Source organism: Mustela nigripes, chromosome 17 (genome assembly GCF_022355385.1).
Source record: "Mustela nigripes isolate SB6536 chromosome 17, MUSNIG.SB6536, whole genome shotgun sequence".
NCBI lineage: Eukaryota > Metazoa > Chordata > Mammalia > Carnivora > Mustelidae > Mustela > Mustela nigripes.
In genome coordinates, this window is record NC_081573.1 from 13,672,328 (window position 1) to 13,696,189 (window position 23,862).

The 23,862-nt window shown below is 46.7% G+C and overlaps 1 protein-coding gene and 2 long non-coding RNA genes across 7 annotated transcripts in view; 1 reads left to right on the plus strand and 2 right to left on the minus strand.

Annotated features, from left to right (window-relative positions):
* LOC132005013 (uncharacterized) lies at positions 1 to 20,350 on the minus strand. 4 transcript variants are annotated; one of them, XR_009400702.1, is made up of 6 exons: positions 20,278 to 20,350; positions 19,217 to 19,415; positions 9,136 to 9,179; positions 7,163 to 7,242; positions 5,329 to 5,409; positions 2,574 to 3,349 (listed from the first exon to the last, which is right to left on the minus strand). It is a non-coding gene; the product is annotated as an uncharacterized LOC132005013 (long non-coding RNA). The 4 variants fall into 4 exon arrangements; XR_009400705.1 differs by lacking the exons at positions 2,574 to 3,349; positions 5,329 to 5,409 and adding an exon at positions 1 to 590; XR_009400703.1 differs by lacking the exon at positions 7,163 to 7,242.
* Positions 19,162 to 23,862, plus strand: part of LOC132005011 (cytochrome P450 2F5) — a 9,800-nt gene continuing 5,099 nt past the window's right edge. Inside the window, exons 1-3 of one of the 2 annotated variants that reach the window (XM_059381705.1) lie at positions 19,162 to 19,255; positions 20,549 to 20,711; positions 22,840 to 22,989. In XM_059381705.1, the coding sequence (XP_059237688.1) occupies positions 22,914 to 22,989 (76 nt within the window). In that variant the 5' untranslated portion in view covers positions 19,162 to 19,255; positions 20,549 to 20,711; positions 22,840 to 22,913. Of the gene's footprint in view, positions 19,256 to 20,294; positions 20,466 to 20,548; positions 20,712 to 22,839; positions 22,990 to 23,862 lie in introns of those variants that run through there. The other variant, XM_059381703.1, reaches the window with a different exon arrangement.
* Positions 21,636 to 23,862, minus strand: part of LOC132005012 (uncharacterized) — a 4,491-nt gene continuing 2,264 nt past the window's right edge. The window contains exon 3 of the long non-coding RNA XR_009400701.1: positions 21,636 to 22,973. This is a non-coding gene — a long non-coding RNA (uncharacterized LOC132005012). The remainder of the gene's footprint in view (positions 22,974 to 23,862) is intronic.

Below are 23,862 nucleotides of genomic sequence, written 5' to 3' on the forward strand. Positions count from 1 at the left end.
TAACCCGAGTCATTTGCCCAAGAGAGAATAGAGAGCAAGAGGCAGACCTGGGATTTGAGCCCAGACAGCTTGATCTCAGAGCTATGCCCTTAACTACGTTGTTAGGCCTTCTCTCTTGACAGGCAACATAAATATACAATCCCAAAAATGAGCTTCTAGGGTTATGGCTCTTCTGCTTCGTGTCACATGTTCAGAGGTGGTTCCAAAGTCCTGATGAGTGAAGATGAAGGCTCTTCTGCTTCTGTCTGGCACTCTGCCTGGACCAGTTCTTTTTCCATCAACATGGATGCAAGGTGACCTACTACAGGTCCTCCTGCCCTTAAAGAGTCCCGCTGGGGTCCTTGGAGTCTTTTTATGGCATCAGACTTAAACCAGACACATCCTGATCTATAAGAGGGGTTCTAAGAAAAATGAGCTTCAGGACACGTGGATGGCTCAGTCGGTTAAGCGTCTGTCTTTGGCTCAAGTCATGATCCTGGGGGTCCTGGGATGGAGCGCTGTGTCAGTCTTGCTCAGCAGGGAGCCTGCTTCTCCCCCTGCTTGTGTGCACTTGCGCTCTCTCTCTCTCTGACAAATGAATAAAATCTTTTCTAAAAAGATAGAAAGAAAGAAAATGAGCTTCAAAAGGGGAAAGGTTAGAATGTCCTTGCAGATCCCTTGATCCCTGGGCAAATTTATCTCATCCTAACCCACAGACCAGCTCTCCACCGAAGAAGAGATCTGCAGAGACACATTTTTATCCCTTATCAACATCCCTTCCTTTGAGAACTATGCCTATCCAATTGCACTGGAAACTTGCTCAAGTTCCTGTGTGGTCAGGGTTGGAGAACAGGGGGGTGGGATCATGGTGCAGGTGTGACTAATCACAGTCTTCCACTCCCTGCCACCACCAAGATTTCCTAAGAGATGGTCACCTGACCACTCGGATTTCTTCCTGAAACTTTTGCTTGAGCTTCTGGGAAAAGAGTTGCCCCTTCTCTAAAAACTAGAGCCATAAATACAACATATTTAGTCAGCTTAGACTAAGTTAGACAACACCGATAATTCAACAAGGGTACAGCACTCACACAAAGTCATGCTTGGTGCTAATTAGCTATAGATTTCCTTCATGTCCTCTTTGTTCGCTGGACCAACTGAAGAGGGAACATCTACCCCGGACAGGCCAGTACCATGTGAGGGAAGAAAAGTAGCAAAGCAATGAGATGATCCTTAACATTTACGCTTACCAACTCATTTTCACTCACAATTTACTCCCCAAAGCAAGTTAAGTGGGCAAACCTGAAGTAGAAGGGCGAGAAATAGAATTTGCCCATTGGGTAAGGGCCAGTAGGGAAGGAATATAATCTGACAAAGACAAGGTAGGCCCAAGACTGTATAAGACCATCCTACAAGTTCTTGGGGAAGCCCTAAAAGAGAACGAAGTCACACATAGATCAGTAGATTCAAAAGATTCAGTCATGGGAGCGTCCAGAAAACTCATCTCTCAGAGCACCTGAATCCAGACTCGGGGTGAGTTAACAAATCACCATTTTTGCTAAGGTTGGTCTGAAGGGAGTCTCTACCACTTGCAGCCAAAGAGTCCGGACCCAGGGCTTCTGGGGAGGTTTTTGTTTATCCCTGTCCTACACCTCTCCCGGAGATGAGGGATAATTCAACTCCAACTGAAATCTGTTCTAACATGAACAGGTATGACCACGAAGACACCTAGATACAAACAACTTCTCTTCCTCCCTAACGAGCCACAACTTGATACACAGAACCAGAGCTATGGAGTAAGAACCTGCAAATCACCAGCTCTTTAAACCTTAGCATCACTCATATCTAGAGACACCATCAGAAGTTCCCCTAGAATGGCAGATCTCTCTCTGAAGAAGTTGGTATTTCTTCACAACGCCCGTCAAAAATCCTTCCCACCACTTCTTATGATGAAGGAGGTGGCTATCTTCAGCCTGATTCTGTAAACGCCGGGGCTTATTCCAAGAGAAGGACATGTGATTGGCTGATTAGTTGGCAGGCAGGAGAGGATGGATGGGAAGAGGGAGGAACAATTAATCCTATAATATCAGAGCTAACAGAGAAAGCAGTTGTGACCAGATTTCAGCAGAGGTGCTGGGCTGAATCATCTCAGAGACAGCTATGCCCCCTGCTCATCTTTGACCTAACTGTCACCGTGCCCAGCTCCAGAAAGTTGAACGGTGACTCCCCTTTTAGTGAAAATCTCAATTCACGACATTAGCTGGAAGGTTCAGAGCTACCTCAAGGTGGGGGAGGAAGAAGTGCTGGCTTCTAGCCCAGGACTGGTCACCACACCCTATACTCTCCTAACTGCCACAGTTGGCCACTGTTTCCCCTTCTGTGAAATGGGGATGAACCTCTGCCTCCTCACTCAGATGTCTCGCTTTTAGGTCAAAATGGAAACCAGATGGTTAAGGGCTTGGAAAACTGCCCATGACTACATGGTTAAGAGCAATTAACACATACTGAGTGCCTCCCATCAAGAGCTGCCTTTTCAGTGTGTTTAATCCTTATGATGTCAAAACGGAGATGTGGTGATTACCTTCATTGTACAATAACATGAATAACATGAAGCAGGAGGCATCTGGGTGTCTCAGTCGGCTTGAGCATCTGCCTTCAGCTCAGGTCATGATCCCAGGATCCTGAGATCGAGTCTCGCATTGGCCTCTCTGCTCAGCGGGGAGCCTGCTTCTTCCCCTCTTCCCCTAATTCCTGCCCATGCACTCTCTCTCTCTGCCTTAAATAAATAAAATCTTAAAAAAAAGAAAATCTTGAAAACATTAAGAAAATAATAACATGAAGCAAAAAAGGGCTTGAGTCACACAGGGCAGTCTGGCTTCAGGCTCCTTGCCCTTGTACATTGCACTATCTCAGGGATTCAGGCTCAACACCAGTTATCTGTTGGGTCAAACATGTCTCAGCATCCCAGGTTCCTTCCTCCAGAGCCCTTTGACCTGAGACTCAAATATCATCTATACATGTGCTAAAAAATAGCAATCAGATAATAATAATCCCCAATTGTTGTGTGACTGTTTTGTCTTACCCATATAATACTAAAGATAAGGGTTAACGTTTATTGAGCATGTCAGCAGACATGATAACCATTTTTCTTGCATGGTGTCCCACAGTTCATCTTTACAACAAGTTCGGAAGGAAGGGACAGTATCAGCGGGCTTTCCGCAGGTGGGGTGGGGCGGGATGTTCTGACTTCTAGCTGATTTCAAGCTATCAACTCAATATCAAGTCACCAGCCAGTGGAATTGTGAAGAGAGGCACAGTGGCTCCCATGAGCTGGTACTGGCCCATTCCAGCACACCATGAGTTCACGTTCATTCTATAAAGAGAAAAGATAAGACTTCAGCAAGTGAAATGATTTGCTTAAACTTGCAGAACAAGTAAATAGTGAATTGTGTATTTGAACCAAAGCCATCTAGATGCAAAGCCAAGACTCTTTATCACTGCCCTGTACTGTCTCTCTAGACTGGGTTCTTCCTTGGACCAGAGATAATCCATAAAGATTATCCACCAGGAGGAATAAGCAGATTTATTCCCTGGAGAAACAATTGCTCACTTGCTAGTGACCCCTAGCAGAGACTGAAGACCTGATGATGGAGTGTTAGCAGAAAATTATAACAACTGCAAAAACCAATCAAGCTATTGAAGATTTAGATAATCCAGATACAAAGTTTTGGGTCCCATCACCCGTAAATGACCTAAACCAGCTAAGGTCCTCGTTGAGAGAAAAAGCACCATGAAATCTGGTCATGGTAGAAAGAAATATATATATGAGGGCTGGGAGGAAATTGTGGCAAGGTTTCCATGCAGGGAGGAAGGGTTGAATTTTACCAAATTTGGGTGGGATGTTTCTGAGATCGCAGGAGTGCCATACTGGGGAGACCTAGTTGGGATAGCAAAATATATGATGGTGGGACAGGAAATTGATGACTTTAGAGCCCTTGATTCCTAATAACTATTATTCTCATTTCGCTGGTGAGGAAATGGAGTCTGAAGGCATTGAACGACATAGCCACAATGACACAGCTAAAAAGTAACCATACCCAGACTTGAATCAGATCTTTCTGATGCTTTCTTGCCCTTTCTCATTCTACACACAGGCAAAAGAAAAGTCAAGTATGATGTAACCTAACCTCCAGAGCCCATGTGTTTCACAATACACCCTAGTTATCCAGTTCCAAACATTTTCAGATTTGTGTGAACAGCTTAGGTTCCATTTTCAGATGCTTTCCATGGGGGAGGGATGGGCGGGTAATGAGGAAACCCCAGATGCATGGTGTCTTGTTTCATAACAAGCACACTAATAACAATGCCTCTTCAGACTATAACCATCCACGTGCACCGTCTCTTGGGAAGAAGCTGGGAAACCTGTGACTCACACAATCTTCGAGGTACAGCACAAAGATCCATGAGACCTGGGAACCACGATCTCAGTACCAGAGACTTGAAAAACTATAATCACTGTACACAGAATCATAGTCCCTTAAACATAAAAACGTTCTAAGACGAACTTTCAGTAATTTCTCTTCGGGCACCTGAGTGGCTCAGTGGGTTAAGCCTCTGCCTTTGGCTCAGCTCATGATCTCAGTGTCCTGGGATCGATTCCCAAATTGGGCTCTCCACTCAGCGTGTAGCCTGCTTCCCCCTCTCTCTCTGCCTTCCTCTCTGCCTGCTTGTGATCTCTGTCAAATAAATAAAATCTTTAAAAAAAATAATTTCTCTTAACTACTGTGATCAGAGATTCCAAGATGGGAAACAAATACATTCACACACACCCTTTATTCAATTTTTTATTCAATTTATTATTCCAGATACCTGCCTATTATTAACTAGAATTTTGGTATCCTTATCTGGAGAATCCTTAATAGCCTCCAAGACAGGCATCCAAACATTACAGATTAGGAATTTGTCTAAAAAGCAACCCTCATTCTCATCCTCTGCTAATGGAGCCGTGGATTGGTTCAACCATTCAGCATGATTTAACAGTATCATCCAAAATTATAAATATGCATTATCTGACTCAGCAATTCCTCATCTAATATTTATCCTACAAATAGGATAAATGTGTGCAAAATGACCTATAGGCAAGTTTATGTGTTGCCGCTTTGGGTCACAGTGAAAGATTGGAAATAACTGTGGCCTGATGACGGACCACACAAACTATGGAGCAACCATGCAATGGAGAGCTGTGTTGGGACCCCAGCAGGAAAGGTGAGTCACACACAAATGGGATCATTTCGAGTTTAATGAAAGGACTATTTCCAAAACTGAGGGAGAGCCAGCCCAGCGATAGAATACCTGTAAACTAGCTTCAGCGAGGCTGACCTTTCATCCTTGCAGGTACAAAGGGAGGGGGCGGTTGCTGGAGCCCAACAAGACCTGTAGGAGCAAAGAGGGTCAAAAGAGGGGTGCCTGGGTGGCTCAGTGGGTTAAAGCCTCTGCCTTCAGCTCAGGTCATGATCTCAAGATCCTGGAATCGAGTCCCGAGTTGGGCTCTCTGCTCAGCAGGGATCCTGCTTCCCCCTCTCCCTCTGTCTGCCTCTCTGCCTACGTGTGATCTCTGCCTGTCAAATAAATAAATAAAACATTAAAAAAAAAAAAAAGAGGGCCAACAGGAGGCATGGCCAAAGCGAGTTACATGACCAAGCGTGCCAGTGGGGACAGGAATGTATAATCTCCTAAGGAAAGAACCAGTGGGAGGGAAGAAGTCATTTCAAAAATAGAGCAATCCACAAAGTAAGCCTCAGACTTCCAGTAGCTCTCCTCCCATCACTGGGATAATGCCTGTCAGACAGTAAAGTCAGAGAGAGGAAGGGTACCTGGGTGATGAGTTCAAGCCCCACACTGGGCTCCCTGCTGGGTGTGGAGCCTACTTAATAAAAGTAATTTGATAGATAGACAGATGGACAGGGAGACCAAGGAGTGCAAAGAGATTAAGAAAATCAGAGTCCTTCGAGACATCACATAAAGCCTGAATCCAGCCTATCTGCCTCTTCTTGGCTTGCCCCATAGCTCCCCAAAATAGATGCCCATTTTTGTTTAAACTAGTTTGAGTTAGATTTCTGCCACTTGTAACAGAAGCCCGAATCCCGGATCTTTGGGGGGAAAGATTTTGTCAAGCAGCTATATCCTTCCAGCAGTCTTGAGTGCCGACTCAACTACCCCTTGAAAATCTCAGTTGATGAGGGACACCTGGATAGTTCAGTCAGTTAAGTGTTTACCTTCAGCTCAGGTCCTCCCAGGGTCCCGGGATTGAGTCCCACATCTGTCTCCTTGCTCAGTAGGGAGTCTCCTTCTCTCTCTGCCTGCCGGCCCCCTGCTGTACATTCTCTGTCTCTCTCTCTCTGATAAATAAACAAAATCTTAAAAAGAGAGAGAGAGAGAGAAATCTCAACTCTTCCAAGGGAATCAGCTGTCTCCACTGAGAGACAGAAGTGAATGGCATCGTATTCTCCTAACATTTTCTTATGGTAGTTTGGAGATATACAGAAAGGTTGAAAGAATCATACAGTGAACCACTACCTAGATGCTATAGTCAGCATTATTCCACTTGCTTTATTACTCCACCTATCCGTCTGTACATTCTCTGATCTTTCCTCCGATTCATCTGGCTTTTGATACATTTCAAAATAGGTGGCGGACATCAATGCACTTCCACTCATGAACTGTCATCATTTTGTAATTCTTCAAGATGAGACTTCCTTTGACACTTAGAAACAAATTTTAGTACTAGAATAAGCACCTGAGAATCGGACTCCCCAAATCTTAGCATCAGAGACACCCAAAATTCTAGATTCCAAGATTCTTCTTCATTCATCTTTACAGAGGACACCCATAGCTTCTCCTTGGTAGCAAGTCTCTTTTAAGAAAACGAGATTTCTTGGGTGCCTGGGTGGCTCAGTGGTTTAAAGCCTCTGCCTTCGGCTCAGGTCATGATCTCAGGGTCCTGGGATCAAGCCCCGCATCGGGCTCTCTGCTCAGCGGGGAGCCTGCTTCCTCCTCTCTCTCTGCCTGCCTCTCTGCCTACTTGTGATCTCTGACTGTCAAATAAATAAATAAAATCTTTAAAAAAAAAAAAAAAAAAAAAAACGAGATTTCTTTCCAACAGTCATCAGAAATCCTTCCTACTCACCGCTTGTGAGGAAGGGGATGCTTGGAACCAGCTTGGTTTGCTAATGCAGAGCTCTTGCAGAAGGGTTTGAGGCTGGCTGACTGCCACACATAGGGAGAGACAACAGAGAAGAAGGAATGAAGTTTAATCCCCTAAATCCCAAAGCTAACAGAGAACATGGGTGTGACTACAAATAGTACCAGAGCAATGACCTCCATCCACCAACTTTCCAGACCTTTCTTGTCTGAACCCAGCCCATCCCTGCTGCACACTTTGGAAGGGCCACTCCCCACATAGCAGCTAAACCCAGCTTAGCTCTCCACTGAAATCCCAGGCATCTCTGGGGTTTAGGGGAGGGAAGAGTCAGGGAAGGTGGAAATTGTAGGGCTCTTTCCTAGGCTTTGCCATAAGTCCCTGTGTAATCTTGGTATGATGATGGCCATCGTTCCCTCCTTTGAAAGTCTTCCATAAAAACCAAAGCGTAACCAGATGGCCAAGAGCTTGGAAACCGTCAATGGCTCCAGTAATCCTTAAGCATGTGCTCAGTGTTCCCTACATGGTAAGCACTGTTCTAACTTCTTTTAAATTTTCAGTTGATTGAATCCTTACAACAACCCCAAGTTAGCTGCTGCTATTTTCATTGTACAGATGAGTAAACAGAGGCACAGAAAAATTCAATAACTCCCCCAAGGCAGCCTGGCTCTAGAGCCCACACTCTCATTCACCACACTGTCCTGGGATAATACTGAGCCAAAGAAATCAGGTATAAGATACATTCTGCACGAACCTCTTTATAGAAAGAGTAAAAGTGGTGCCTGGGAGGCTCAGTTGGTTAAGCATCTGACACTTGATTTGAGATCAGGTCGTGATCTCAGGATCCTGAGGTTGAACCCCAGGGCAGGCTCCGTGCTCAGCAGGGAGTAAACTTGAGAGTATCTCTCTCCTTCTGCCCCTCCCCCTGCTTACATTCTAAATAAATAAATAAATAAAATCTTTAAAATAAATAAAAGCTAGTGTCTTTTAAAAAATAAAAAAATAAGGGGCGCCTGGGTGGCTCAGTGGGTTAAGCTGCTGCCTTCGGCTCAGGTCATGATCTCAGGGTCCTGGGATCGAGTCCCACATCAGGCTCTCTGCTCAGCAGGGAGCCTGCTTCCCTTCCTCTCTCTCTGCCTGCCTCTCCGTCTACTTGTGATTTCTCTCTGTCAAATAAATAAATAAAAATCTTTAAAAAAAAAAAAAAAAAGAATGGGAAAAGACAGACCAGCTTAACATCCCCTGAAAGAAAGAAACGAGGCTATGCTTCCACAGTCTAAAGTTGACATTATGGCAAAAGGAAATGTCAGAAGTGCAGAGATAAAAGAAGTAAAACCAATGAATTGTTTAAGTAGCAGTTAGTAGAAATTTATTGTGCACACACCATAAAGAGTTTGCAAACCAAGAGCATCCAAGCCAGAACATAGAATGAGGCTCAGGGGTGTTATTGCTTCTATAAACCAGCTTATATAGTAAGAAAGCAGTGACTGTTTATTCTTCATGGTGATTGGTTATAATATTGGAGATTTCTTAGATGACTGAAAATTTTCTCTTTTTTTAAGATTTTACTTATTTAGGGGCACCTGGGGGGCTCAGTGGGTTAAGCCTCTGCCTTCGGCTCAGGTCATGATCTCAGGGCCCGGATCAAGCCCCAAGTTGGGCTCTCTGTTCAGTGGGGAGCCTGCTTCCCTTCTTCTATCTCTGCCTGCCTCTGTGCCTACTTGTGATCACTGTCAAATTAGTAAATAAAATCTTTTTTAAAAAATATTTTATTTATTTATTTGAGTGAGAAAGAGCACAAGTTGGGGGAGGGACAGAGGGGGAGAGAAAAGCAGAAACCACATCTCCCACCCTGACTCCCCGAGCAGGGAGCCCGATGTAGGGCTCGATCCCAGGATACTGAGCTGAAGTCAGATGCTCAACTGACCGAACCACCCAGATGCCCATAAAGATTTTCTTACCTTATATCAACCTCAGGAAACAGGTCAAGTTTTGCACATCATTTCTAGAAGCATAAGCAAGAAATGACCCAGGTCAAGTTACTCTTCCAAAATAAGCTACATGATGCTTAGTTTTTAATAACTGCATTGGTTTTGTCTGGTCAGGGTGTTTTCAAGGCTGGTCTCTGTTTGTTTTTTATTTTAACAAAATTATTAGGAAAAACAGGAACATTGTGATAAAGGGAACAAGTCACCAAGAAAATACACAAATCCTGACACGTGACAATATAGCTCTAAATTACAAGATTTTAACTTACCCCAGCAGTAAGTTTGATAAGTCAAACAGATTAAAAATTAATAAAGATATAGAATATTTGAAAAAGATGATTATGTTGATCGAATTAACAACTGAGGATCCCTAAACTCCTCTTCATTTGTGAATCCTCATTCCTTTCAATCCCACATGAGGTTTTATAAATATTAGCCACAAACCAGGCCAAGACATAAATGTTGATAAATGTTGAGGAAATAATATCATAGACAATACAGCCATTCACAATGCAGAAAGAAAGAGAATGAGAGAGAGAAAGAAATCATCAACAATAAAGAGAAGATCAGGGGTGCCTGGGTGGCTCAGTGGGTTAAAGCCTCTGCCTCAGCTCAGGTCATGATCCCAGGGTCCTGGGATCGAGCCCTGAATCGGGCTCTCTGCTCAGAAGGGATCCTGCTTCCCACCCTTCTCTCTCTGCCTACTTGTCTGTCAAATAAATAAATAAAATATTTTTTAAAAAATCAACAGCTCTAATACTGACAATCACCCACTAGGTTCTGGCACAGTTGTACTTACTATCAAAGGCTGCTCATCAGTGCCCATGCCAAGCAAAACTTGGCAAAAACTTTTCCTACTGAAACTTTTGGTCCTGTTTTTTACCCCTCCTCTTTATGCCCTTCAGTTTCCTTTCTCTCCAGTTCATGACTTTGCAGAGTTCACAAGTAGGCAGAAAGGCAGGCAGAGAGAGAGGAGGAGCCCGCTGAGCAGGGCTCCATCCCAGGACCCTGAGATCAAGACCTGAGCCGAAGGCAGAGGCTAAACCCACTGAGCCACCCAGACGCCCCCAGAACAATGTGTTCTAAAAGGGAAAGGGAAAGAAATAATAAACATAATAATAGCAATGAATGAAGCATTGAAACAACAAGAACTGTAGAGAGAATCTGTGAAATCAAACGCTACCCCTTTAAGAAGAAAAAAATGGTTTAACTTCTTGGAATAAGTATGGTAAGCAGAATTCTAAAAATTCTGGACCAACACCTTCATATAATCTCCTTCCCTTGAGTGTGGGTGGGACGTGTGAATAGGATAGAATGTCACTCCCATGACTATGTTACATTATATGACAAAAGGGATTTTCCAGATGTAATTAGAGTACCAAATCCATTGATCTTGAGGTTAATCATAAAGTAAGATCATCCCAGGAGGGCCTAACACAGCCAGGGGCTGAGACCTCCAAAGGGGCTGGGGCCTTGCAACCAAGAATTAGGGATCAGACTAAACAAACTCTTATAAACCAATTAAAAAAAAAAAAATCAGAGACTGTCCTCAGTGCAGGAAACTGAATGGCCAACACACGCTCAACTCAGCATCCAGCTAATTAGAGAAAAGTAAATGAAAGCGAGATAGAATTTCATACTCATTGGATTAGCAAAATGTTGTAACTCACGGGATCGAGGATTGAATGACAACACAGGGATCTTTCTTTATATACTGTCGGTGAGAGTATAGCTAGTTCAATTTCGCAGTGCCAAGTCCAAGCCAACAACCCCAGCTCTAGCCATCGACCCTAGAGAAAGACAGTAGTGCGCGGGAGGTAACCCAACCAAAATGCTAACTCCGTGAGAGTAGGGCGTGTTCATCTGCTTTATTCTTTGCTCTATCTTCAGTGCCTAAGCTTGTTGGTGTTCAATTAATATTTGTTGATTCAGTTAATGAATGAACTAAAGACCTGGTGATACTGAGAAAGCTCGCTCTGGCTCCACAGAGAAGGCGAGGACAGATTAGAGGCAGGATGTACAGTAATACAGGTGGAAAGTGACACTGTAATCTATCATGGAGACCAGTTCAGGAGGAGTGAGTCCCAGTGGTACCACTCAGTTCTTACCTGGTAAGCTCATCTCCTTCCTCCTCTGATCACGGACAGTCTGAGGGCCTCTGCCTCAGCCCTCACCTAGGAGATCCTTAAGCTCCTCTTTAGTAAACCGAGTGAACCACTGTGTGCAGTGGGACTCATCACTCAGCAACCGTGTTCCAGGACTTAGGAAACAAAGCCCAAGCTCCTCAGCCTGGCATTCAATGCCCTTTAATATGTACCGTCCCCTACACTCAAATACCGACCACCCCCAGGCACCAGCAAGAGATTTGGGCTGGGGGGGGCTGGGGGCTGAGAGCAGGTGCCCCATCCCAGCTGGTTGACAGCCACCAACAGCCCAGCAGACAATAGGACAGTCCTCCCGACCTGCTCTGACTCTCTGTGACTCTCTCCTCTGAGATTTCCACCCCTGGGTGTACGTGTTCACCTGCCCCCCGCACCCCATGCCATGTGAGAACTCCCCTCCCGGTGCCTTCCAGCTGTGCCTCTCTGACTCTTGCCCCTTGTTCCCAGCCAGCTCGTCTCCAGAATTCTGGGGCTTGCAGCTTCTCGGTGTCTTCTCCTTATAAAGCCAGGCCCCTCCTCGAAGTCCTTCAAGTGTTTCCCCCGTGTTAGCTATCCCCTGAAATATCTGTGGTGGTTTGATTCTGCCCGTAACCTTCTTCCACATGCTTCTCCTTGGCTTTTTCTCCCCTAATTGCTCTTTCTAGGGGAACTGGTTAGTGCTGTGTTCTCGTCTGCATTGATGTGCTTTCGGGAGGACAGAGGGTTCACCCCCTTCTGCTCCACTCAAATCCGCAGTTCCCTAAGTCTGTCTTTACTTCCTCAGCTCCCCCATCTCTGCTTCAAACCCCAGGTCAATTCTCCAGGTCCAGGACTGAATAAGGAAGCCACGTTCCCACTGCCTTTTACCCTTTGCTTGCCAGAGGGATGCTGAAGGGATAATGAAGGGCAGTGTCTGTGAGTCCCCAGGGTTGGAATGCAGAAGGCTCTGGATGGATGTGACGGTTCTTTTCTGCAGGGAACTCCTTGTGCCCAGGAACAGAGGAGGGGGAGAGGGTACCACCAAGCATTCCACCATGCAGATGGATAGGAAATAGTCAAATGAAGGATTTGGGGGAAGTAGGAGCAATTTCCTCTTTTTCTGCAGGAATCCAGATACTCATGTTAATAGAGAGGGCTTGGGATTCTCAGGTTCTAGAATGCAAAGATGCAAACCCCTTCTTAACCTCTCCTGGGATGGCAGTGGGCTCTCAGAGCTGGATTGACCCTTGGTAGAACAGGAGGTTGCATTTTGCTCCATTGTTGCCCCTGCCCTGCCCTGCCACAAACTCAGGGAAGGGTCAGGACCGGGGCACAACCCAGATGTAAGCTGACACTGCTGCAAACCACCCCAACCTCTTGTTTGGGATTCTCCCCCCACTTCCTTCCATCAGCGCCCCACCTGGGAAGAAGATACCTGTGCACCTTTACCTGGGCTTTGGGAGGTCCAGGAGGGACATTAAGAACAGTTCTCAGATACCAGGTTTTTATACCGTCAGGGGCTCTGCCAAGTATGTGACAAGCTTGAGTTCACAGAGCTCTCTCAACACCCCAATGGTGCAGAGAGACCCATACCCTCACTTGTTAGAGGAGGTCACTGGGGCTCACGGACCCAGGATACACAAAAGGGACAAGGCAGAGCCGGGATTCATGCCCAGGTCTGTCTGATTCCAGAGTCCATGCCTCTATAACGTCTGTTGGTTCACTAAACATTCCTTGAGCACCTACAATGAGCCAAGCTCCATGGACCCAGCAGCAAGCTGACAGCTCAGGTCCTGCCCTCTTGTTACTTTCCAAGAGGGCAGAGGCTGTATACAAGTAAACACACATATATCCTGACATCAGGGAGCAGTGGGCACCTCAAGAAGATATAGCAATTCATGGCCGCAGAGGGATGGAGGTGCCTGTTTTCCATAAGGTGATCAGAAAGGCTTCTGTGAGGAGGAGAATTTGATGAGCGATCTGAACGAAGGAGTGAGCCATGCAGATGAGTTTGAAGAAGGGAGATGACAGTCTGTGGAGCTAAACCCAGCATGCAGATTATTGGGTTTTGGTTTTTTTCAGATTATTGTTTTTAATGGAAATATAGTTGGCACACAATGTGACATTAGTTCAGGGGTACCACAGAGTGGTGAACACAGCATGTTTTTATGCTATTGTGACTCTACTGCCCCTGCTGTACCTTTCATCCTCATGACTTATACCTGGAAGGCTGTACCTCCAACTCCCCTTCACCCATTAACCCTTCCCCCTCCCTGCTCTGGGAACAATCCCTTCCCTGTGTTTATGGGTCTGTTTTTGCTTTTGTTTTGTTTCGTGTTTTATTTATTTAAGTAATCTCTACACCCAACATGGGGCTCGAACTCAAGACCTTGAGAGGAAGAGTCACATGTTCTTCCAAACGAGCCAGTCTGGCCCTCCTCGTTGTGGTTTTGATTTGCATTTCCCTGATGATAAGTGATGTTGAGCCATCTTCTTTTCATGGGTCTGTTGGCCACCTGGATGTCTCCCTTGGAGATATGTCTGTTCTGGTCCTCTGTCCATTTTTTATCAGATTATTGGCTTTTTTGGTGTTCAGTTGTAAAAGTACTTTATATGCTTTGGATATTAACCCCTTATCAGATATATAATTTGCAAATATCTTTTTCTATACAGTAGGTTGCCTTTTTGCTTTGTTGATTTTCTTTGTTGTTTTGTTGGTTTTCTTCACTGTGCAAAAGCTTTTTATTTTGGTATAATCTCAATAGTTTATTTTAGCTTTTGTTGTCTTTGTCTTAGGAGATATACCTAGAAAAATATTGCTAAAGCAGATATCAAAGAGATTACTGCCTATGTTTCCTTCTAGGAGTTTTATGAGGAGTCTCAAGTTGGGGTCCTATCCATTTTGAGTTTATTTTTGTGTATGGTTTTGGAAAGTGGCCCAGTTTCATTCTTTTGCATGTAGCTGTCCAGTATTCCCAACACCACTTATGGAAAGAGACTGTCTTTTCACCATTGTATATTCTTAGAATGTAAGTTTTTAAAAATCTTGTTTCACCTGATATTAGACAAGTCTTATCTCATAACCATATCCTCCCACCTTCTGATTCCTGTGAAAATCCAGAGCTGTGTCCTTTGGTGTCCCCCATCCTCACTCCCCCCAAAATGGCATGCAGTATGGCTTCTGTGCAGAGCAGCCCACCGGATTTCCAACACTGTCCAGGTAAGAGGTTCTGGAAAAAAGTCTCATTGACCATCCAGAGGAGCTTGGGGCCTGTAAGGAGTTCCTTTCCACCATAGGATGATGAAGCCTGTGCCAGGACATCTCTCCCCAAACTCTCTCTATTCCTTAACCTCCAAGCTAAAGATACTTAGAAAGCATTTCATTCGTTTAACCAATCAGCAGCTCTAGGGATGCCTGGGTGGCTCAGTCTGTTAAGTGTCTGCCTTCAATTCCGGTCATGATCCCAGGATCCTGGGATCAAGCCCCACATTGGGCTCCCTGCTCAGCAGGGAATCTGCTTCTCCCTCTCCCTCTGCCGTTCCCCCGCTTGTTCTCTCTCTCTCTCTCTCTCTCTCTCTCTCTAAAATAAATAAATAAATAAAACCTGTTTTTAAAAATCAGAAGCTCTGGGACACCTAGGTGACTCAGTGGATTAAAACCTCTGCCTTCAGCTCAGGTCATGATCCCGGGATCCTGGGATCAAGCCCCCCATCGGGCTCTCTGCTCAGCAGGAAGCCTGCTTCCTCCTCTCTCTCTCTCTCTCTTTCTGCCTGCCTGTCTTCCTACTTGTCTGTCAAATAAATAAATAAAATCTTTTTTTTTTTTTAAATCAGCAGCTCTAACACTTAGCAATCACCCACTAGGTTCTGGCACAGTTGTACTTACTATCAAAGGCTGCTGATCAGCGCCCATGCCAAGCAGTTGCAAAAACTTTTCCTACTGAAACTTTTAGTCCTGTTTTTAACCCCTCCTCTGTCTGCCCTTCAGTCTCCTTTTCCTCCAGTTCATGACTTTGTAGATTTGAGGCTGCCCAACATCTCCCCCAGCTCTTCCTGAAAGAACAGGTGGCACGTTCAGCAAATTAATTGACTGGCACATTTTTAAAGTTTCAGGGTTCATGAAAAGTTGAGGAATTGACATGAATACCATCCAATATGTCATCCATACTGAAGGCTGTGTGTTACGGAGTGGGGTTGGAGGACCCCCAAAGGACACAGTTCTGGATTTTCAAAGGAAGTTGGGAGGATTTGGTTATAAGATAAACACTTGGTTGACTCAAATTTCTCTTCTAAAACCATGCAAAACAAAAATTTCAACAGGGGCTTGAACCCACAACCTTGAGATCAAGACCTGGGCTGAGATCAAGAGTTGGACGATTAACGGAAGGAGCCACCCAGGCACCCCAGAATAAAAATTTTTTTAATCTGCATTCTAAAACTTTTCTGTCTGGCTCAGTCAGGGGAGGGGAGTTGTAGCCTGTGACTCTTGATCTCTGGGTCATAAGTACAAGAGACCCACATGGGGTATAGAGATTACTTAAATAAATAGATTTTTTTTAATCCATTCTCGGGGTGCCTGGGTGGCTCAGTGGGTTAAGCCTCTGCCTTTGGCTCAGGTCATGATCTCAGGGTCCTGGGATGGAGCCCTGCATTGGGCTTTCTGCTCGCAGGGAGCCTGCTTCCCCCTCTCTCTCTGCCTGCCTCTCTGCCTGCTTGTGATCTCTGCCTGTCAAATAAATAAATAAAATCTTTTAAAAATTAAAATATCCATTCTAGGGACGCCTGGGTGGCTCAGTGGGTTAAAGCCTCTGCCTTCGGCTTGGGTCATAATCTCAGGGTCCTGGGATTGAGCCAAGCCCCATATCGGGCTCTCTGCACTGTGGGAGCCTGCTTCCCCATCCCCTTTCTGCCTGCCTCTGCCTACTTGTGATCTCTGTGTAAATAAATAAATAAAATCTTTTAAAAATATATCCATTCTAAGAATACACAGTGGGGAATTTATAAATAATCATAATTTGAAGGAGCCTCAGAAGACACAAATACTAAACACAACTGAGATTCTAGATGGCATCTTGGAATAGAAAAAGGACATTCATGGAAGAACGGATATACCTAAATGAAGTCTCCAGCCCATAGTGTTGTACCAATGCTGATTTCTTAGTTGGGCTCATTGTCCCATGATTTTGCAAGATGTTCTCATGTGAGAAACTAGGTGAAGGGTAAGCAACTTCTCTGAACTTCAGAACGTATTTCAAAATCTGTAATTTTTTAAAAGACTCTTCAGCTAACCTGCCATTTTTAATCTTCCTTGGTATCTTTCCACCACAGGAGAGCTTTTAGTCAGATAATAAAAGGGGCTTCTGAAACTCTTTAACATCATTTCCCTCATTAATTATCCTAAACCACAGCTCTTTGATGTTGTAATTATGGACCACTCCTTTGTAACCTTGCCCTGAGACCCCTTCATGGTAGAATGGCTTATAGGCAAAAAGCGAGGCCACTCCTGGATCCTCTAAGAACCATCTAGCTTGCATCTAGGTCAACCTCTAATTTCAGTTTAGGCATCAGAAAGAGGGGTAGAGACCAGACATATGACTAAACATCCTACCATGCACAGGATAGCCCCCCACACACACACAAAGAATTACCCAGCCCAAACGTCAATAGTACCAAAGTTGAGAAACCCTACAACACAGCCCTCTCTACCCCATATTTTCTCTCTAGCAAGAGAGCAAGTCGGACTACAAGAAAAACTCAAAGCCCCTTAAAACCACTTCTCATGCGACGCCTGGGTGGCTTAGGGGGTTAAAGCCTCTGCCTTGGCTCAGATCATGATCTCAGGGTCCTGGAATGGAGCCCCACATTGGGCTCTCTCTCTGCCTGCCTCTCTGCCTACCTGTGGTCTCTGTCTGTCAAATAAATAAATAAAATATTTTTTTAAAAATCAAAAAAACAGCTTCTCATGAATGCCAGTTTCCCAGTGAGGCAGTCCCCTCAGGACCCTCTCAACCCAGTTCTATGGTCAGGGAAAAGTAACTTACAGGCTTCAGATGGGTTCAGTCCTACCCCTCCCCCAGAAGTAGGAGTAGACGCCAAGGGAAACTGGAGCTATCTAATCCCATAATCAAGCTTTCACCCCTCTTCCAGGTCCCACCCTAACCAGTCTCTCTGGGACTTAAACAAGAGCTTGGGCCCCACCTCCATCCTACCACGTGCCTGGGACCTGGAGTGTCAAGTTCCCCTGGACCTTCAAGCACTTCCTCCCTCACCTCCATGGGAAAGATGGACACGATGTATACCCACGGACCTGTGGGGGCACCCACGCTTCCACCTAGCCTCCCAGACCCTTTTGACCTCAGGGGCTCGCTCCCCTACCCTAACTCCTAGGACTGACGTCCTAGCCTATATCCAGACTTTTTCAACCTATCCTTCTGACCTGGCCAGTGTCTGGGGCAGGAACTCAGAGCAGATACAGCTGGTGGGTGTGAGCAAAGCAGAGGTAAGTCTGTGTAGGCAGAAGGCAGCAGGGGAGTCATTCATATCTGAGGTCCAGGGGTGCTGGCTGGTTTGATCAGGAAAGCATGAGACTCTTGACTTCGGGGTTATGAGCTCAAGTCCCACATTGAGCATAGAGATTACTTAAAAATAAAGTCTTTTGGGGCATCTGGGTGGCTCAGTCACAAAAGCATCGGACTCTTGATTTTGGCTCAGATCATGATCTCAGGGTCGTGAGATCGAGCCCCACATCAGGCTCCACAGTGAGTGTGGAGCCTGCTTGGGATTCTTTTTCTCCCTTTCCCTCTGCCCCTCCCTGCCCCACTCACATTCTCTCTGCTCTCTCTCTCTAAAGTAAAATAAAATCTTAAAAAAAAAAATCTAATCTGAGGTCCGTTCTCCACTTCCCCCAAATCCTCCCTCAACCTCCGCCCCCTTCAGTCCTGCCCACTGTAGTATGACTTATGGAGGCATGCGACAAAGAAAGAGAGAGAGTCCCAGAGAGCCAGGAAGAGACAGTGTCTGAGAAAGACTCACAGGGAGAGGGAACCAGAAAGAAAGAGAAAAAGCACAGTGAGAATTGGAGACAGAACAGAAGTTAGAGACCCAGAAAGGCAGAGGGTGAGAGACCAAGAGAGACAGAGACATAGAGACCAAAAGATCCAGAGGCAGAAGCAAAGTGAGACACACAGAATTTCAGAGACAGACCACAAGAGACAGAGAATGGGAGAACTCCAGCCCAGAACAGAAAGGACCTTGCCTGGGGTCACACGACCCGTCAGGGTCAGAAATGAACTTGAACCCAGAGAAATAGAGCGAGTATCCCAAACACCGAAAAGACCCTGCCCCAATCCCTGGCTCATTTTGCCAAGCCCCCAAACCCCAGATCAGACCCCAAACCAGACCCAAATGGAAAAAAAAAAAGGAAAAAATTTGGGGTGCCTGGATGGCTCAGTCAGGCAAGCCTCTAACTCTTGATTTCGGCTCAGGTCATGATCTCAGGGTCATGAGATGGAGGCTAGCATCAAGGTCACGCTGGGGGTGGGACCTGCTCAGAGACTCCCTCTCTCTCTCCCTTTCTCCGCGCTCCCACACCACCCCACCCCCGTGAATAAATAAATACAATCTTTAAAGAAAAGAATGGAAAAGATTTTGTCCTACTCCAGGGCAAATGGCCACCATCAATCACAGTAAGGAGAACTGGGGTCAGCCTCAAAGAGGCCACGGGGGGGGGGGGGGCCTCCCAAGTGGTGGTAACCACTGGAGGCATTGCTCCAGCTGGCTGCGAGCCCTGAGCCACCACCCTCAAGTAAAGCAAGCAAATGGAAGGGATTAAAAGTCATTGGGAAAACTCGAGACGGGGGGCAAGGGGTGTGGGCAGAGATGATTTAAGGGCAGCTCCCACCCCCCAGACATCCGCAGAGCTGCAGGGCACTGACCTGGAGCAGATCACACTTCTGCTGCCGGAAGCTCAGCAGGTAAAGGGCCAGGTACAGGTCACAGAGGAGGATGGCTTTCAAGACAGGGCTCACCAGCTTCATCTCTCTTCAGTCGATAGACTGCCTGGGATCTCCCTTGTCTTCTCCTCCGACGGTCCTCGAGGTTCCTGGGCTTGTCTTTCTGGGGTTTTCTCTGGCTCTGTGTTCGTTCATTCGCCCAGGTTTTAGAGCCCAGAGCGGGGCTGGGCACCGGCTAGTACCAGCGTTTACCCAGCAGGGGGCACCTCTCTCTGCACTGAGCCCCTGGGTTCAGAACCCCTGATTATTTTCCCTCTGCTTCTGCTTCTGCTCCCCTCTCTCTCTCTGTGTCTGTCTTGGTCCCTGTCTCTGCACATCTCTGTGTAATTTCCACGTGTGTGCCTGTGTGTCTGTCTCTGTGCATCTCTCCTTTGTGTCTGTCACTCTCTCTTTCCCTCAGTCTCTGTTTAGCTCTTTATTTCCTGCCCTTTCTCTTTCAGCGTCCATCTGTATGTCTCTCAGGAAGCATGTGTCTCTCTGTCTCTCCAACTCTCTCTTCTGCCTTTCTCTAGTTCTCTGTCTTCATTTGTCTGTCTCTGGCCCTGTGTGTCTCTATCTCTGATCACTGTCCCTGTGTGAGATTTGGTCTATGATGACTGACAGACAGACAGATAGATAGGTGATAGGCGGACATTTATAGATACTTAGATAGCTCACTTGGTTTTTCCGTATCCCTCATTATCTCCACGTGTCTCTCTCTCTCTGTCTCTGTTCTGTTGCTGTCTCTCTTACTGTCGATCTCTGTATTTTGACTGTCTCTGCCTCTGCTGTCTGCCTCTCTCCATGTGTGTCCTCTCTCTCTCCCTCCCCTCCTCCTCCTTTCTCTTCCCTCATTCCCTGGCCTTTCCCTAGCCCTGTGTCCTCTCTTTTCTTCACCTGCCCTCACTTCTAAGGTCTGGGGAAGGCAAATCCCAGAAGATGCAGAGTGATTGGATCCCGCTCCCTTCCCAGTCCTGCCCTTTCCCACTCTGCCCCCCAGATACCTGCGGCTGCTTTCACCATGGACAGTCTGAGCATAGCCATCTTGCTTGGACTCCTGGCTCTCACCAGTCTGTTCCTGACCCTCAGTTCAAGGGGCAAGGGCCGGTTGCCTCCGGGCCCCAGGCCCCTCCCATTCCTGGGAAACCTGCTGCAGCTTCGCTCCCAAGACATGCTGACCTCTCTCACCAAGGTGCAGGGACCTAGGCTTGGAGGAGGGGGGAGGAGGTCTCAGGGCCCCAGATGCCCCTGTGACATCTGTCTTCTTACCCCCAGCTGAGCAAGGAGTATGGCTGTGTGTACACGGTGCACCTGGGGCCCAGGCGCGTGGTGGTCCTCAGCGGGTACCAAGCTGTGAAGGAGGCCCTTGTGGACCAAGGGGAGGACTTTAGTGGTCGTGGCGACTACCCTGTCTTTTTCAACTTCACTAAGGGCAATGGTAAGCCTGTCCGCCATCTTCTCCACCCCAACACATTCCACACTGAGGGAGGGGATAAAGGTAGGAGTCTGTCCTCCCAGTTTTAGTGACACTCAGGGCTGCTGATCTCACCAATGACACTGGGTAGGATGGAGCCAGTGTTAGTCTAGGTAGAGTCTGGTCCACCTCCCCCATTCCCACATCCCACCACCATCTTGAATTGCATTTCCACACCAATACCCACTTCCATCCAATTCCAACCCCATTCTCATCCCAATCCCGACCTCTAGCCTAACCACATCATCAAATTTCCATCTCTGTCAAGTGGCCAAATTATCTGGCCCAGCCCATGTTACCCACCTCAACCTAGTCCTCGTCAACCCTACCTCCATGTTCCCCATTCCAACCTCAACTTCATCTTTATCTGCAACACTGATTCCTCTCCCTCCCTCCATTCCCATTATGAACCCCCTCCGATCCCATGTTAAAATCTGTTATCAACTTCACCCTAACCCTTCGGTCAATCTGAACTCCACCATCATTCCCCTCCCCTGCCCCCATCTTCTACCACAATCACCTATCGAGGTCTTCAGTCCCTGGTTCCATTTTCAACCCTAATCAGACTACCATCAACAAAACCAACCTTGACACATATCTACCCAAGCCCAAGCCCAATCTCAACCCCAATCTACCAGTTCTGCCCATTCTATACAATTCCATTCCCATCAGCGACCTCAAACCCAATTTATCATGAGTCCCATAATCCCCCCTCATCCTCCGTCATCATCCCCTTCCCAACCCAAACCCAGATCCACCCATCCAGCAACTCACACCAACTCCAAACCTCTTCTGTCTCAATATCCTGTCCTCCTTACAGTTGGGAATCACCTAGCCTTGTGGGTTTTCTTTTTTTTAACATTAATCTTTTATTCAAAGGAAGCCATATGACAGGTCCCAGTAAATGACAAAGGAGAGAGAGAAAGAGTAAGTTAGCAGAAAGTTGCAGAGGTCCTGAAGGCTTGCTCCTTGGACTACTCTTCTCCCCCTAAAAAAGCCCTAGGGTTCTCCCCTGTCCCCTTTATTAGATGGGTCCCAGCTGCTCCAGAATTTGGAAGTAAAGAGCTTTGGCTAAAAGCAAAAACCCACCTATTGTGTATTAAATATACTTCCCACATTCATGTCCCCTTCCTGGGCTTGATCTTATGACCTCACCTGTCCAGGTACAGGTGGCTTGGATAAGTGGCTTCCTCTCTCCGACACTGAGTTGACTAGCATGAGAAAGTTGTTACAAGTCAATGAGATAATGCAGACAATAAAGGGCAATCACTGAGATTTTTTTTTCTTCTTTAGCATCTAGTTCTCTGCTAGAGAACTAGCTTCAGGGGAATCAGAGATAAACACACCAGAGACCTTAGCCTACTGTAGTCCCATCAACAGACTATGACCACCTACAGTAGTCAGGGCTGGGTGGGGGATGCTAGGGAAACTGTGGGAGACCAGAGGAAACACCTGAGGTAGGCAGGGAGGGAGAGCCAGCAAGGGCTTCCTGGAGGAAAGGAGCTCTAAGTTGAGACCTAAAAGATGAAGGTCACCAGTCAGGAGCAGACAGAAGGTGGAGAGTGTTCTGGAAGAAGGACCAGCCTATGCAAAGACACTGAGAACAGGGAAAGAAGAGAACAGGGTCTTGTTCCTGTATGAAGTCCCAATGTCTCAGTGTTTATTTCTCATGCTTTTCTTCCTTATTTGAGTTTTCATTAATTAATAAGGAATCATCAGCACCTCCCATGGGGTAAGCTCTGCCCTGGGCAATGCTAGGAACACAATGATGACCAAGACAGCCCCTCCCTCCTTCCCTCCACTCCCACTCCCACCTTCACAGCCTAGCCATCGAGCTGTGATAATCCAGAGTGATCAGATCTGTGAGAGGGAAACAGGCAGAGTGATCAGGACTATGGTGACAAAGCCCGGGCCCTGTGGAAGCTCAGGGGTGGCATCTGACCCAGCCTGGAGGGTTGGATAGAACTTCCCAGGAAGGGGATAAATTCCAAATTCTCAGTCTCTCTTCCAGCAGACACCAGGAAAGGGGCCTCGAATGGCAGCAGTCTTGGGGACAAGTCGTCATTTGAGCTGTCCCCTTCCCTCTATCCAGGCATCGCCTTCTCCAACGGGGACCGGTGGAAGGTCCTGAGGAGGTTCTCTGTCCAGATTCTGCGGAACTTCGGGATGGGGAAGAGGAGCATTGAGGAGCGGATCCTGGAGGAAGGCAGCTTCCTGCTGGCAGAGCTAAGGAAAACTGAAGGTTGGGGTCCCGGAACGTTAACTGATACCCCTAACTCACATCCATCCTACTTAGTGGTCAGGACTGCCTGAGTATAGACACGAACTCAAAACCCTCGGAGGCTCCCCACTTAGCCCGAAGTGAGAGTGGCGCCCCCTGGAGGTGGATCGGCTTCCCGTGGGCGTTCCTGGAGGTCCGGACTACTGGATAGGGTGCATGGTGGCCGCTCTCTTGCGCTGTCTCTGCGTGGTATTTTTATTTTGCTTTATTTTATTTTAAATTTATTTGTCAGAGAGAGAGGGGGAGAACACAAGCAGGCAGAGCCAGAGAGAGAAGCAGGCCTCCCGCTGAGCAAAGAGCCCGATGCGGGACTCGATTCCAGGACCCCGGGATCATGACCCGAGCGGAAGGCAGCGGCTTAACCAACTGAGCCACCCAGGCGTCCCTCTGTGGGGTATTTTTTAAAAGGATTTATTTATCAGAGAGAGAGAGAGAGTGGGCAGGAAGGGGCAGAAGGAGAAACTCTTCAAGCCTACTCCCTGCTGAGTGCGGGGACCCACATGGGGCTCGATCTCCCGACCCTGAGATCAGTGGAAACCCAAATTATGTCCATCTAACGCCAGACTCAGTTTCCTGGGCCATGCTGTTGTGGCGGTGGCTAATGTGCTATTTTCTGCCATCTGTTCAGTCATCGGATCATTGGGTATCAGGTGTTGTGCTGCGTGCCATTGTTGGGTGAGGTCCTAGTGTTGTCAGGAACCGATGCGGTATCATACTGGGCTGCATATCGTATATATGTTGTTTTGTGTGGTGTGTGCTGTGTGTTGTATCATGAAGAATAGCCTGTTCCGTTGTTGGGTGGGGTTGTCATTGTGCGGAAGGATGTTGTGGGCT